The 13841-nt window shown below is 51.0% G+C and overlaps 7 protein-coding genes across 7 annotated transcripts; 4 read left to right on the plus strand and 3 right to left on the minus strand.

Moving 5' to 3' along the window:
* Positions 1–800: 800 nt before the first annotated feature.
* N7506_010102 (uncharacterized protein) lies at positions 801–1328 on the plus strand (the record flags this gene model as incomplete). The annotated part of the gene is made up of 1 exon (XM_056959395.1): positions 801–1328. The coding sequence occupies one exon, from the start codon at positions 801–803 to the stop codon at positions 1326–1328; it is 528 nt and encodes a 175-aa protein (XP_056808785.1).
* Positions 1329–1916: 588 nt separating this feature from the next.
* N7506_010103 (uncharacterized protein) lies at positions 1917–4725 on the plus strand (the record flags this gene model as incomplete). Its single annotated transcript, XM_056959396.1, has 3 exons — positions 1917–2654; positions 2714–3367; positions 3418–4725. The coding sequence occupies 3 exons, from the start codon at positions 1917–1919 to the stop codon at positions 4723–4725; spliced, it is 2700 nt and encodes an 899-aa protein (XP_056808786.1).
* Positions 4726–5275: 550 nt separating this feature from the next.
* On the plus strand, positions 5276–5991 carry N7506_010104 (putative TFIID and and SAGA complex TAF10 subunit; the record flags this gene model as incomplete). Its single annotated transcript, XM_056959397.1, has 2 exons — positions 5276–5512; positions 5566–5991. 2 exons carry the CDS (start codon positions 5276–5278, stop codon positions 5989–5991), a joined length of 663 nt encoding a protein of 220 aa, XP_056808787.1.
* Positions 5992–6513: 522 nt separating this feature from the next.
* N7506_010105 (mitochondrial 37S ribosomal protein uS19m) lies at positions 6514–7012 on the minus strand (the record flags this gene model as incomplete). The annotated part of the gene is made up of 4 exons (XM_056959398.1): positions 6514–6556; positions 6613–6789; positions 6885–6900; positions 6970–7012. 4 exons carry the CDS (start codon positions 7010–7012, stop codon positions 6514–6516), a joined length of 279 nt encoding a protein of 92 aa, XP_056808788.1.
* Positions 7013–7275: 263 nt separating this feature from the next.
* On the minus strand, positions 7276–8645 carry N7506_010106 (inositol polyphosphate multikinase; the record flags this gene model as incomplete). Its single annotated transcript, XM_056959399.1, has 2 exons — positions 7276–8467; positions 8563–8645. 2 exons carry the CDS (start codon positions 8643–8645, stop codon positions 7276–7278), a joined length of 1275 nt encoding a protein of 424 aa, XP_056808789.1.
* Positions 8646–9141: 496 nt separating this feature from the next.
* On the plus strand, positions 9142–11614 carry N7506_010107 (uncharacterized protein; the record flags this gene model as incomplete). Its single annotated transcript, XM_056959400.1, has 6 exons — positions 9142–9447; positions 9522–9833; positions 9895–9980; positions 10033–10050; positions 10110–10361; positions 10420–11614. The coding sequence occupies 6 exons, from the start codon at positions 9142–9144 to the stop codon at positions 11612–11614; spliced, it is 2169 nt and encodes a 722-aa protein (XP_056808790.1).
* A 365-nt stretch (positions 11615–11979) lies between these two features.
* N7506_010108 (quinone oxidoreductase family protein) lies at positions 11980–13080 on the minus strand (the record flags this gene model as incomplete). The annotated part of the gene is made up of 3 exons (XM_056959401.1): positions 11980–12027; positions 12084–12258; positions 12311–13080. 3 exons carry the CDS (start codon positions 13078–13080, stop codon positions 11980–11982), a joined length of 993 nt encoding a protein of 330 aa, XP_056808791.1.
* Positions 13081–13841: the final 761 nt, after the last annotated feature.

Below are 13841 nucleotides of genomic sequence, written 5' to 3' on the forward strand. Positions count from 1 at the left end.
TTTCAGGGTCTAGCCTGAGTGAGCGGACTTTTATCATTCAAGGGACTGCACGAAGTATTGGCTGAAACCAAATTCTTACAAAAATTGTGCCAGACTCGCTGTTTCACTATTTACTGGGCCTTGGGAAGAGCGCGCTGGCTTGACATCCTTGGCCCTTGGCCCTGATACCAGACAAAGTCGGTGAAAAGCCTTCCTCGATTCATCCATGGATTCGGCCCCCAAAATCATGTTCTCCTAAAAGTCAACCTACAGCGATAATAATAGACTCAGCGCATCGAAACTCTCAATCTAGTTAGTCAAGGGTCAAGCCCAAAGCTAAAGTGAACGGAAGCGTCATGACCGTGTGTAAGTGGGCAATGTGAAAAATTGGAAACGATCGACCGACCTTATACGAGAAGGCTCCACAACTTTCACCGATGTGTTCACAGCTTTCGCGTGGCAGTGAGAAATCCACACCGTTGCTGACAGGGCTGAGCAGTACTTGTTCTTGGCGCCCCAGCGGGAAGGGCCGCTCAGTGGAGGGCGCAAGATCAGACCCGATCGGGTTAGCGCATTTTGCATCTAAGCCCATCGATGTATAGGCATCGATTGATGCAGGGTCTACGGGTCTTGAGAGCCGCAATATATAAGATGTCTAGATAGTCCTTCTAGTTTGATGTCTATCAGCAAAGTCTTCACTTCCACAATTCCAAGGTTCTACCACTGAATCACTACCAAAATTACTTGATACAAACATTCATATATACACCTGGGCAACAGCTTGAATACCATCTCCAGCGCGCAACACACAATACACCAAGATGCGTGCCTCTATTTATCTTCCAGCAATCCTGCTCGCACCACTTTCTGTCCTAGCCGGGCCAACCTCCGGATCCAACTTCAACACGAACATCGTCCGCCGTGGTCCCGCCATGAAGCCACTGGTAGGGCGCTCCAGTCCAGTCCACATCCTTGCCCGCTCTCCTCTTCCTGCCGGTGACAAGGACGAAGTGTGCTCAAGTGACGAGAAGCGATGTGGTGATGCCTGTGTTCCTGAAGCATACACTTGCTGTCCCAAGGATGTCTCTGGTGGCTGTCCCAAGGACGAAGAGTGTCAGAAACACGATGGGAAATATGGATGTTGTCCCGATGGAGAGAGCTGCCACTGGGATAATGACGATGACGATGACGACGACGACGGAAATGTTTTCTCCAGAATTGGAGACTTCGGAGACGATGTGAAAGATGGATGGGATGATCTCTGGGACAACGCCGGCCCGAGCCTAAAGCCGGAGCTGTTAACAATCTTATTCCTTGGAGGAGCAGCAGCAGCAGCAATGGGGCTGTGAGGCAGTTAGGGAGACGGTTAGGATGGTATTCTGCGAGCGAGTTTGATGGGGCCTTGCATGACATTGTTGTTTTGGTTTTCGATAGGTTCGGGATCTTGGATGGGCATCAAGTTTGTATTTACAGCAAGTGTTGAGATTTTTTCGTAATGATTGTTCACATCAAGTCGATGTTCATCAGGATTTGTAAATTTTATGAGGTAGAACTCATCACTGCCTTCGTGATTCATCTTGGTTCTTTGCTCCGATCAATTATCATCCACCCACAATCATTGTCTTTCCAGAAGATAGTCTGAACCATTTTCTTGAAAGGTATGTGTCCACATATCTATCAATGAGAAAAAGATGAGATGAATAAATGTGAAGATTCAGTAGTGCTTTTAACGTGAGATCCGCATACAGAGTAGACATATCAAGTTTCGCGTGGGTACGAAGAAAGGCCACGCACTTCCCTCCCGAATCTGCCTCCACTTCACATCTGCACGCACCTCTCTCACTTCTCCCACGCAGCCACACAGAGCTTCGCACACAATTCTCCGCCCGGCAGAAAAATCATCCAGTGCTCCTCTCGTTTTCTTGCAAGCCCTACAAATGCGCCCTACCCCTAAGCCCTCATTTCTCCTCTCGGAAGTTGATACCCCGACTCAGCAGCTTCTCGTCCAAATGGCCGATACTCAAGGGTCGCCATCTTTCGATGGGGAAGCGGCTGCATTTCCCCCCTTCCCTCCCCAAGAGACGGACCTTGGTAAGTCTTCTGCGCTTCCGACCGTCCCGTCGCGAAGCTTCGACTTAGCTATCACCGCCCAAGAACCTCAATACGATCAACTGTCGCATGTATTGACAAGCCACTCCCCAGATCAAAAGCCTTCCCATATCATTGAACCTGAGGAAAATGAATCGCCGCCAGCCAAGAAGCGTCGTACAGATGGGGGCTCCGACGGCGAAGTCCAATTGCCCGATCCCATCTTGATGGCCGATCAGCATGGTCCTGGTCATAAGATTGAAGAAGAACTGGCTTCAGCACTCGGCGAAGGCGTCATTGACACCGTGGAACCCGATGACAGCTCCGTCACTCAACCTCTGCAACATGAATCGCTTGACACCCCTGCCGAAGTTGCACCAACCCAGCATGGTGATTCTGAGATCAATCCTGACGTGGCTACTATCATCTCGGAAATCATGGACCATACCGAGCGCCAGGAACAGAGTGTTGCATTGGGTCCGCAAGAGGTTCCACCGGTCACTGAGTTCCCCGGAGCCAGAGGTTTTGCGTTCCTGAAGGCCAACTCCCACTTGAAGATCCAGAGTCTGCCGATCTTGGACAATCTGGTCAGTGAAAACATGCTGTTTTGACTTATCTTTTTACGTTTACTTACCTGCTTGAATAGTCTACCCAAATCTTGACCTTCCTCTCCAAAAATACGTACCAAGACCTCACCGCCATGGTCGCCGAACCAGAATCCGAGAACGGCCAGGCATATGCCACCATGCGCTCGTTGTTTGATCACACGAAGAGGGTGTATACCGTGAAGCACTCGTTCCTGCAGCCAACAGATCTCGAAATCACCGATCCTTCCCAAATCGACGTCATTCGCAAAGCTAACCTAGCTTCCTTCGTCTCAAGTATCTTCGGATCTCAGGAGATTGGGTTTGCGGATCTCAACGACCATTTCCTGGACGTCTTTGTTCCTGAGGGTGGTCGTTTGCTGAAGGTTCAAGGTGCTCTGTACCTCGAACTCAAGACCCAGGCCTTCATCGCTGCCATGCACAACAAATCTCTCACTCGCACTCAATTGCTCTACAACCTTTTCCCTGATGACATGGAACAGCGGCTGCTTGCGAGACGCCCCGGCACCAGGCAGCTGGCTCCGTCGGAGACAGACTTCGTAAACCGCCTCACGTCGCGCCGCGACATCCTTCTTAATGAAATTAATAACGAGGAAGCGTTGAATGCTTTGCCGGACAAGTACCATTGGGAGGATTTCCTGCGCGATCTTAGCTCTTACATCTCAAAGCACTTTGATGCCATCAATACCCAGCAGGTTTGTTTCTTCCTCTCCTGCAAACTATCTTGAGCTAACGCTATGCCCAGGGAAAGAAGCCAATCAAGGGCCGTCAGCCGTCAAGTTCCAACGGCGACGCACATGAATCACCCAACACCACCCACCAGGGACAGTTCTCTTTGAACCAACAGGTTGAGGTTCCCGTGGACCGCAACATGCATGGAGACCTTGTCGCGCGTGCTGCCCGGGCTGCCCAAATCGCCCTTCAAGGTCATGGTCTTCGACGCTCTCAGCAGCAGTCACAATCTCAACAACAGCAACAACAGACGCAATCACAGGCAAGCCCGTCGCCCAGACCACAACAGCCTCCTCAATCTCAACCTCCACCACAACAACCCACTCAGCAACCGCAGCAACCCCCGCAGCCTCAGCAGCCTCAGCAGCCCCAGCAGTCTCAGCAGTCTCAGCAGCAACCTCCACCGGCCCAGCATGAAAGTCCATATCTGCACGGCTACACTGCTGCGCAGCAGTCGCAACCTACCCACCAATACCACCACAGCCCCACTCCGCCCGGGGGCTACCAGTCTCAGCAAGCATCTCCCATGAACTTCCAACAAAGTCCCCTTCAAACCAACTTCCAACAGTACAATCCCAATGCGGCACAAGCTATGCAGGCGAGAGCAAACGGAATGTCCTCCAACCATGGATATATGCCAGGGATTCCCCACTATTCTCAGTCGCAGCCTACACAGGTCCTGTACGAGCGTGCGCGCATGGCCGCTTCTGCCAAATCTTCCCCCACCAGCCGCAAATCTGGCCTTCCCAGTCAACGTCGCCCGTGGACTACCGAAGAAGAAAATGCGCTCATGGCCGGCCTAGACCGTGTCAAAGGACCTCACTGGAGCCAAATTCTTGCGATGTTTGGACCTGGAGGAACGATCAGCGAAGCGCTCAAAGATCGCAACCAGGTTCAACTCAAGGACAAAGCACGCAATCTGAAACTCTTTTTCTTGAAGAGTGGAATTGAGGTTCCATACTACCTGAAGTTCGTCACCGGTGAATTGAAGACTCGTGCGCCCGCCCAGGCAGCAAAGCGCGAAGCCCGGGAGCGACAGAAGAAGCAGGGTGAAGAGGACAAGGCTCATGTGGAGGGCATCAAGGGCATGATGGCTCTTGCTGGTGCTCATGGGGCTCCTGTTTCTGGCCATGAAATGTCCGCCTCGCCAAGCCTGCCTCCGGATGCCAACAGCCAGTCTGTGTTTGACCAGACTGCGGAACAGAACTTGATGCAGACTCTTAGCCAGGAGGTGCATGGAAGCCAGTATCCTCAGCAGCATACTCAGCATACTCAGCAGCCTCAGGACCATATCGATCCTCACATGCAGATGGGGCAGTGAGGGATTGTCCTTTCATTTGATCTCTGATCTCTGATTTCTGATCCATGATCTTTGATATTTGCGATTTGCCTTTTTTTTTGCCTCTTTTTTCTCTGCAATTTAGCTCTCAGTACGTTCTATCAGCTTCGGTTTCGCACAGATGTTTCGGAGTTAGTGGATGGGGTTTTCGATTTGTTCCTTTCGGGGACCGTTTGTTTTACTACGGGGATCTAGCATTGCGCTGGATTGGCGATTGCCAAAAGTGTACAATTACATAGCGAAATGTCTTATTGAGGAAATGATATGAGAATTATGAAACTACAGAGTACAGTCGAGGGTCATCTGAGGATAGTGTGAGCATAGTACGGAGTAGTTATCAGGTTGTGATGTACGAGTGTCGTCTCGTTGCATCAAAGTCCGCGGCTAGCAGAGGTGGACCGTGCGCTACCCGTGTGACTTCGAACCTCCCTATAAACGGAGAGTATACTGTCGCAGCCATTGATTGGCCTTATTGTTCAGCTGCAGCCCGATTTCACAAAGTACAGGGGGTTCCCGCCGATACTTGCCCACCATGGCCGACTCTCAGCCTCCTCCCCAACACAACGGATCAGAGCAACTCCCTCCATCCGAAGATAATATCAAAACCGAACCAGACCTCGACGCCTCCATCGAGCAAGACGTCGAGATGAACCCAGAACAGCCAGAAGAAGCCCCCGCGGTTGACCCCATGGCCCCCGCGCCAACCCCTTCCAAAAAGGAAACTAGCCTTCGCGAGTTCCTCGGCAAGATGGACGACTATGCTCCCATCGTATGTTCCCTAGACTCCCCACGACCCTCTCAGCACCCAGCTAACCATCTCAGATCCCTGACGCCGTCACTGCTCACTATCTCACGCTCGCCGGCCTCCCACCACCAGGCACAGGGCCCGGTCAAACGCCCCCGCACCTTGCGCGCCTCCTCGCGCTCGCCGCTCAAAAGTTCGTCTCTGATATCGCCGCGGACTCTTACCAGTTCGCGCGCATTCGCGCTTCAAACAGCTCCTCCGCAAACAATGCCATTGGCAGCTTGGCCGCTGCTTCGGGTCTAGGTGCCCCAGCCGGTACGGCGCCCGCTCCCGGTGGTGACAAGAGCAAGGCTGGTACTCACCTCGGTATTCAACGGCCTGGGTTTGGTGGTGGAGGCTCTGGAGGGTCCGGACAGGGTCGCACTGTCTTGACGATGGAGGATCTTGGTATGGCGGTTTCGGAATATGGAGTCAGTGTCAAGCGCGGCGAGTTCTATAGGTAGGCTTTCTGGCTTGCCTGCTCGTTTGTGCGTTGTCTACTCCTTACCTGTGCCTTTACTTTGCAACGGGTCTTTTTTTTACTTTGTCTTGGGCGGCGCATTGGTAAAGGGTTTGGTCTTTATGGACCTGGACTGCATTTGGTGGTCGCGTGGGCGAATCCTCCAGCAAGGATGGAGTTCTTGACTTTTTTCTTTCTTTCTTTTCTTTCCTCTCTTACAGTTGAAGTGGAACTCACCTACAGATAAGGGTGCTTGCGAACGGACGACCATGTCGCAGAAAATAGTCATGATATGATATGAAATATTTCTACACTCTAATCTTGAACCCTCAAGAGCCATTTGAATCAAATAGGAAGTAGAGTCCCAGTCGCATGGTATTTGCGATGCGTTTCTGGGGAATGAATGATGCATATTGAAACTCCGACCCAAAAACAGCTAATGTCACATGAAATCCAATATATCTGTACATGCAAGTTGTGCAATGCAGCAGCCCAAAGCCCGAGCAATGCCTGCGAGGAAAGTCGCTTATTTGTTCTTAGACTGCTTGTAGGTGAAGCGCTTGCGGGTCCTGTAGCACAGTCAATCAGCACAGTGCTTAGATCTCCTTCAATGGGATGCACATACGCAACATATTCACCAAGCTTGTGTCCGACCATCTCTTCCGTTACCGCAACATCGACGTATGACTTTCCATTGTGCACAGCGAAGCGCAGGCCGACAAAGTTGGGGAGGATAGTTGCTGCGCGTTTCGTGGTGCGGATTGGGGGTGAGCTGGCGGAGAAGTTGTGAGGGATATCAATGCTGTATTCGGGTTCCGGAGTTAGCTTATGGGACTCTTATGATTCCTCTGAAATCCAATGGCGGAGGCGGGTTCTTGCGAATCGAGGGTCACGTACGGGACGATGTTGGGGCCTGAGATGGGTGTTAGCATGCATGTTCTGAAGGAAATTGGGAATAAGTTAGGACACAAAAGACACTCACCTTTCCAGACCGAGCGGGCAAAGAGGGCGCGGGTGAAGAACATCTTGACTTGGCGTGAGGTTGGGTTCCTGCGGCTTCGTAAACTCGAAGATGTCGGACTTTCGAAGTCTCGGCGTGATTACGTAAAATTCCCGATTGGGCAAGTTGGTCTATAGCAGAGCAGAGAGCTTTTTGTAATGAGATAAATGCAGTAAATTGGCTATGTGATATATGAAAATGCTGGCCCAGCTCAATATAAAATAAACATAAGAATCATAACTGGACATAATAGTCCAACAGCTGCCAGCAACTGTGGTCATATGCCCTTCACTCTGCCAGTTCCTCAAAGATCTTGATTAAACTGCGCACACCGAAAAGGATATTCTCATCCGGGCCCTGCCCGGGTGTCCAATTAGCATGGGCGAAGTCAATCAAGCGGAGATCATGAACTTTGGGAGTCTCATCTTCCTCGTCATCGTCTAGATCGGGCATCGGCATGGTCTGTGGGTCGATGTTGATATTGATGGCCTGCTGAGGCATTCCCTGGCCCAACTGGACGTCCACCAGTTGCAAAGCTTCTTCTGGAATTTCGAATTCCTGATCGTCTTCATCTTCATCTTCCTCTTCTTCTCGAGTCCGGGGCGGAGGGACTTTGCTCTCCTCTTCAAGCGCGTGCTCCATGGCCTGAGGATCACCTTCGTAGACTATGAGCACACTAGCTGAGTACATTCGACTCTCCTCAGCCTCAAGAACCTGCTGCATATTCTTCAGTTCATCCGCCAGCCGCCGAGCGACCATTTTTGATCGGTCGATCTTTTCCGTTTTGGCGCCCACGAGGAACGTCTCAAATCCTCGCTTGACGGTGTTCTCATCAAACGAGCGGCCATACCACTTGTCGTACCGTCGATAACCATTTTTCTCGATGACTTCGCCTTTCTCGCCCTCGGCGCCCTCGTGTTTCGTATCATACGGGTCCGTCCGGTCTCCCTCGTCAGTCTCACCGTCCTGACCCGTCCATACCTTCATCCCTGCGATCCGGTATCCGACACTCGAGCTGGTAGTCTCTTGAGATACAGCGTCGAGTTTGCTGCGCTTAGCAGGTGGTGCATCATCAGCCCACAGTCGCGCTCCGAGCTTCACATCCAGCACGTTGGGCCGATGAAATCCACATGCGACATTTTCCAGCACGATCGACAATCCAGTATCAATCTTTTTCCCACCCGAAGGCACCCAGGCGGATTCCTCTTTCTCGGCGGTCGGTTCCTGCGAGTCCGGGCACGGTTCAGCGGGGCGGACGCTATCGGCGGAGGTGCTGTCGGGGAGGAAAAGAGCGCCCGACTCTCGCGCAGCAGCAATTGCCACTGGCTGCTGTTGTTCCGCGGATGAGAGGGAGCCGACGTAGAGGGGCATAAACTCCTGAAGGGCCGGGTGGAGGGCGCTGGATTCGTAGAACTCCACTTCTTGGCGTGTGCAAGGTTTTGCGATCAGCGCGCCAGAAAGCGTACAGCGAACACCGTCACTATTTCAATAGAAAAGGTTCCGTTAGTATCAATCGGAGACTGGTCGCGCGAGGGCGCATATGTTGAGAACCCAAAACAACAGTGCCAAACTTACTGTCCCGCAGCAGCGTGGTCAAATGGGACCAGATCATCGCTGCCTATGTGTGGTGTCTTTCGACTCTCTGGTTTAGACGGCATCTTTCTCTCACGCGAAAATGTTGTGAAGTACTCCGTACAAGTGACAGCTCGGGAGGTCGTGATAACGCAGGGACCATGTCATTGGGCCCTAATTTGGCCCCGCATTTAACTTCCCTTCTGTTTCTTTTTATATTCAACTTCTCTTCATTGTCTACATTCAACATGTTTGTTCACTCTATCTTTACTATGTGCTGTGTTTTATTCTATTGAAATTGAGATATATACTACTATTTCAACTGAGATTCAAATCACAGCAAGAATTTTGACCACTGCGTCTAACCATGGCCCTCTCTCTATAGCTCGTAGCGTACGACCGACAGACATATCAAATGTTAGATGGCGGTCTTTACATATGTTTGGACTGAAGGTTGGTAGTACGTGATTGACCTCTTTCAAGGCTGCCTCTTCCACCTTTGCTCCTTCTCTCCTTCTCTCCTTCTCAACTCTTTCTTACCCTTGACACGTTGCCCTCACCGGCTCAATTACTCCCTTCACCATGGACGATCAACCTGATGATGACTTGAAGAACCGGAAAGCATCTACGCATCAAGATAGTGACTGCATCTCTAGGGACGAAGTGATGGCTACTAGTGCAATGGCGATTGATGAAACAACTCTCCAATCGGAAGACCGTGCTTTAATGGACAGCGAGGATGGGAAGCTGACTGCAGATAACTCCTCTGCTACCGCTCTGCAAAATTCTCATCAAGTGACTGAGACTTCAGCTAAGAGCAATCCTGATACCTCGGATCTTGAGGTCACTGGCAAATATAGGTTTCAGGATATGGATATCACTGACAACGTGAGTGACTAATCTCTTTCAGCATGAGACTGTGTTGACTACAGCATCGGACTAATACCACTTTCAAATATCAGGAATACCGTCTTCATCCTGACCCACCTACGCCTAGCCAGACCTGCGAAGAGACCAGCGGGCCTCTCACAGCTGAACGCCCGCAGGATGCCCAGTTGACCGAAGATTCTACTACCAAAGGAAATGAGCCCCAAAACACTACATCTGGTACTGACAACCCCTCTTCCCAAGTCAACGCCCCGCGGATTGGCTTCAAGCATGACCCAGCGGAAGAAGCAATCATGGCTCAGGTGGAGCCAGATCCGGAGACGGAGATTGCCGTCGGACGGAAGAAGAAGAACAAAAAGAAGCGCCCAAAGAGCCAGAGAGGACTGGTGAGGCCCTCAGGATCCTTCCAAGGTTCTTTTCTGCTGAGATCACTAACAAAACTTCCAGAATGCCCCGACTGGGTTCGAGCCGTGGCATGCCGATGCTCCGATCACCCCACAGGAGTTTAATGATAATAAGAAAATCTACGATCCGTATGTCAATCGAGTTGTGTTGAGTTCACTAATAGCTAACCTTTCATGACAGAGCCCTGCCGATTCTTGAGTAAGACACACCGAGTGAAGTCCCCTGATTGCGTTCGCTAACCTGATTCGTCTGCCTAGTCGAATTGATGAGGGCATCAAACGATTTCTGGCCAAGCGTCGCCTCGAGCCTGATAGACGCAAGGTCTTTCTGAAGTACCTACAGTATGGTGGTGTCACTGTGGGCCAGAATCCCAACCAGGGTGTGACTCCTCAAGAGTTGAAGGAAATGGACAAGGAGGAGGCCATGCAAGCTCGTGCGAATACTGCCATCTTTCCGAACGAGGGAAAAGAGTGCCCAATTTCTTTCAATGACGTTGCTACTGGATATCTGTGAGTTCACTTTCAGGGGTGATCTATCTTAAAACGTAAGGCTACTGACTTTCACTAGGACGGGCTTCTACATGGCTTACTACAACCCTGAGACCGAGGAAGAGATCAAGGTGTGCACTGGTACCATGAAGAATTTCTTCACTTACTTGCTCTACCACGATGTGTGCCCCGAGCAGAAAGATGATCTTGAAGAAGCCAGAAAAACCTGCGACCGCTGTGAGAAAGAGTTGTGGCTGAATCTCCAGCTCGTTCAACATGATGGCCCAGGACACTTTAACCGGGCCTGCTCTATGCTGTTTGGGGGCTATTACTTTGATGCCGTTGATGATCCCGAAACGTGGAGCCATATTCGGTATGCCAGTGCAGATGTTTTCACTCGTGAAATATCCCGCAAGGTCGTCAAATATGCCATTGCTATCAATGGTGATGACCGAATGACTCGCAAATTCAAATGCCTTGCCGAATGGGATAACGTCGAGGCAACCCAGATTCAAGATATCGATGGCTTCGAGATTATCTCAATCGAATATCCATCCGAGGAGTCTATCGCCTATTACCGGGAGCTTGCGCCCGATTTACTTCCAGTCGGAAAGGTGAAAGCGAGGGAGTTCCGCGACCCGTCCAGAGGGGAGTTTGATCTTACTCCTTGGGAGAAGATTGACTGGGACGCTGGTTTTGCGCCCGCATACAATCTTGAATTCTTTCTCGAGAAATCCGTTCTTGATCTCATGTTGCCTGGCATGAAGATCATCACCAATGTCTATGCGACCAACTTCGGTATGCATTTCTACGATGAAGTCATGGCCGTGCTGCCTACAAACTACCTCTTCCTCTACAACGATTGGATGATTGACTACAAGGAGCCAAAGCCCATAGATTGGATTGGCGATGAGCAAGAGATTGAAAGACGTCGTGCCGAGGATATGATCATAGAGCCACCCGAGATCCCAGAGAAAGCGTGGATGTTGCAAATCTTGGCCAAGGAGACTCACAAAGCCCCGAGATACAGTCAATACCTTAATTGCACCCATCGACGCCACGCCAGAGACATCATCAAAGTTCTTGAGTACATCGGCTTCTCAATGGGCGCTATCAGAGAGAAGTGGGGGTTGGTAGAGAAGCCGAAGCCGAAGCCAGTACGGCTTTTCGATGGGAGCCCCGTCGAGGAAGAATCCACCGAGAAAGAACATGGAGAAGAGCCCGTCGCAGGCAGGAGCGTCGAATACGAGCCTACGGGTGAGATGGAAATTTAGGGAGAGCCCATCAGAGGTCCCATCCTGCCTGTCGAGGAAGACCACCCCCAGGAGAATGACAATTGATCGCTAGCAGGGAACTCTTTCAATCAAGATCCCACCAGGGAGCCAACATTTCACTTAGGTAGGTAGAACTCAGTGTGCGGCCAAGGCCTACAAATTATCTACCGATACCTACCCAAACCCTCCCTATCGAGCATGCCCAAGTACATCCATGGATACGGAGTAAACGTAGTGAGACTGATAAATTCCCATACTCTCGATTGGCCTTTCCCAAATATGTACTTGATTGATGAGATTACTATCTTATTGTTGATTCCATTCTCGGAATTTTGCACGTTTTATTTGGGTGATTATTGCACACTTCATGGCTTCAGAAGGGGCTTGCCCATGGTCTTACGCCCCTCCAAGTCCTGTAGAATGAGTTCCACGGTTAGCATGAATAAGATCATATCAAAAACCCACATACCTTGTGCACTTGGATGATATCCTCTAACGGGTAAACTTTGTGGATCTTAGTCTTCAGCTGGCCCGATTTGAGAAGGTTGAACAGCTCATTCGTATAGTACTCAAACTCCTGGCGGGTCTCAATGTACCCAAAGAGGGTCGGGCGGGCGACCTTCACACACTTGGGGGAAAGTTTGCTGAAGACCGTCAGCGTCAGAAGCTAGAAGAGCGATGGAATTGGGAACATACGGTAAAGGCAGCGGGGGTACAGGACCGCTAGCATTGCCGAACCAAACAATAGTACCCTTGCGCTTGACAGCTTCCAGACTGCCCTCCCAGGTATCCTTGCCGACAGAATCATAGACGACATCAACACCACGACCACCAGTGGCTTCCTTGACCAGTTTCACCCAGTCCTTGCCTTCCTCGCTGCGGTAATCAATCACCACATCAGCGCCAAGATCCTTGACAAGAGCGCACTTCTCTGCGCCGCCAGCGGTGCCAATGACCTTGGCCCCCATAATTTTCAAAATCTGGGTCATCAGGAAACCTGCACCTCCAGCGGCAGCATGCAAAAGAACCCAATCCCCCTTCTGAACAGGATAAGTCTCCTTCGCAAATGCAAGCACAGTCAAGCCACTCAAGAACGAGGCCATGACATCCTCATCGCTGATTCCCTCGGGGATCTTGACAGCCTTGGCCGCAGATACAGCAGTATACTCCGCATATCCTTGAGTAGCCAACCAAGCAACGCGATCACCGACATTGAATCCGGTTGTTTCGGGACCCACAGCTGCGACAGTACCGGCACCTTCGCGGCCCAGGATCTCCGGCTTGGGTGAAGCGTATAGTCCTGTTCGGAAATAAGTGTCGATAAAGTTGACACCGGAGATATTGTTTCGAACTAGCAATTGTCCGGCTTGAGGAGTTGGCACTGGGTGAGCAGTGCGGAATTGGAGTACCTCGGGGCCTCCAGTTTGCTCGACCACAACGGCCTTCATTGTTGATGGGGCCGACATGGTACTTGTAATGTGGTGCACGGGGATTCTCACGGGATAGAGGTGATTGCGGAGAATTGAAAGTCGAGGACTGACAAGAGAGCGAAACATAACAATATCAGAGACGTCGAGTGTCGGATGTAAAGTAGTGCATGGTGGACCTCAGAGGACTTACATTTGTCATCCCCCGCATCTGCCCATCCGCGCCGACGGAATTATCGCGCTTTTGCTTTCGGACCTTGCCCTTGTTCTTTTCACGACTGGTTTTCAGAAGCGTGAATCATTCTCATGATACTTCAACTTTTGTCCCCTCGCAGATCCCCTCGGAGCTTTCCTTGGCATCCGTCGAGGCCATAATCAATGCAAAGTCGCCCTATGACGCCATAGCCGTCGGATCGCGAATGATCGGAGAAATGCCGATAAAAGTACGGAGTACCGGAGTATGGAGCACGGAGTGTACTATCATTTGACAATTTGACACTATATGTGGCACGGTGCTTGAATGATACTCCGTACGGAGTACAGCGCCTGGTGAAACAAAGTCACTTTGGTGATCTCCCTTCGTCAGAATATCTTTCGGATGGCTTCATGCCCAGCAGCATCCGACATTCAACAGAACGATTACCGCCACTGGACAGTGGGTTTGATCATGCACCTAGAGTCTAGTGCCGCGAGGGGCTCAGTACCCAGAGTTCCCAAGATCGGCTGCATTGGTCTCCGTCGCAGGGTATGCAAGCCACCCGAACTCCAGGAGGGGCTGATACGACTCCAACGCCCCACGT

This window comes from Penicillium brevicompactum (genome assembly GCF_028827555.1).
Source record: "Penicillium brevicompactum strain IBT 35665 chromosome Unknown utg000006l_segment0_segment0, whole genome shotgun sequence".
NCBI classification, from domain to species: domain Eukaryota; kingdom Fungi; phylum Ascomycota; class Eurotiomycetes; order Eurotiales; family Aspergillaceae; genus Penicillium; species Penicillium brevicompactum.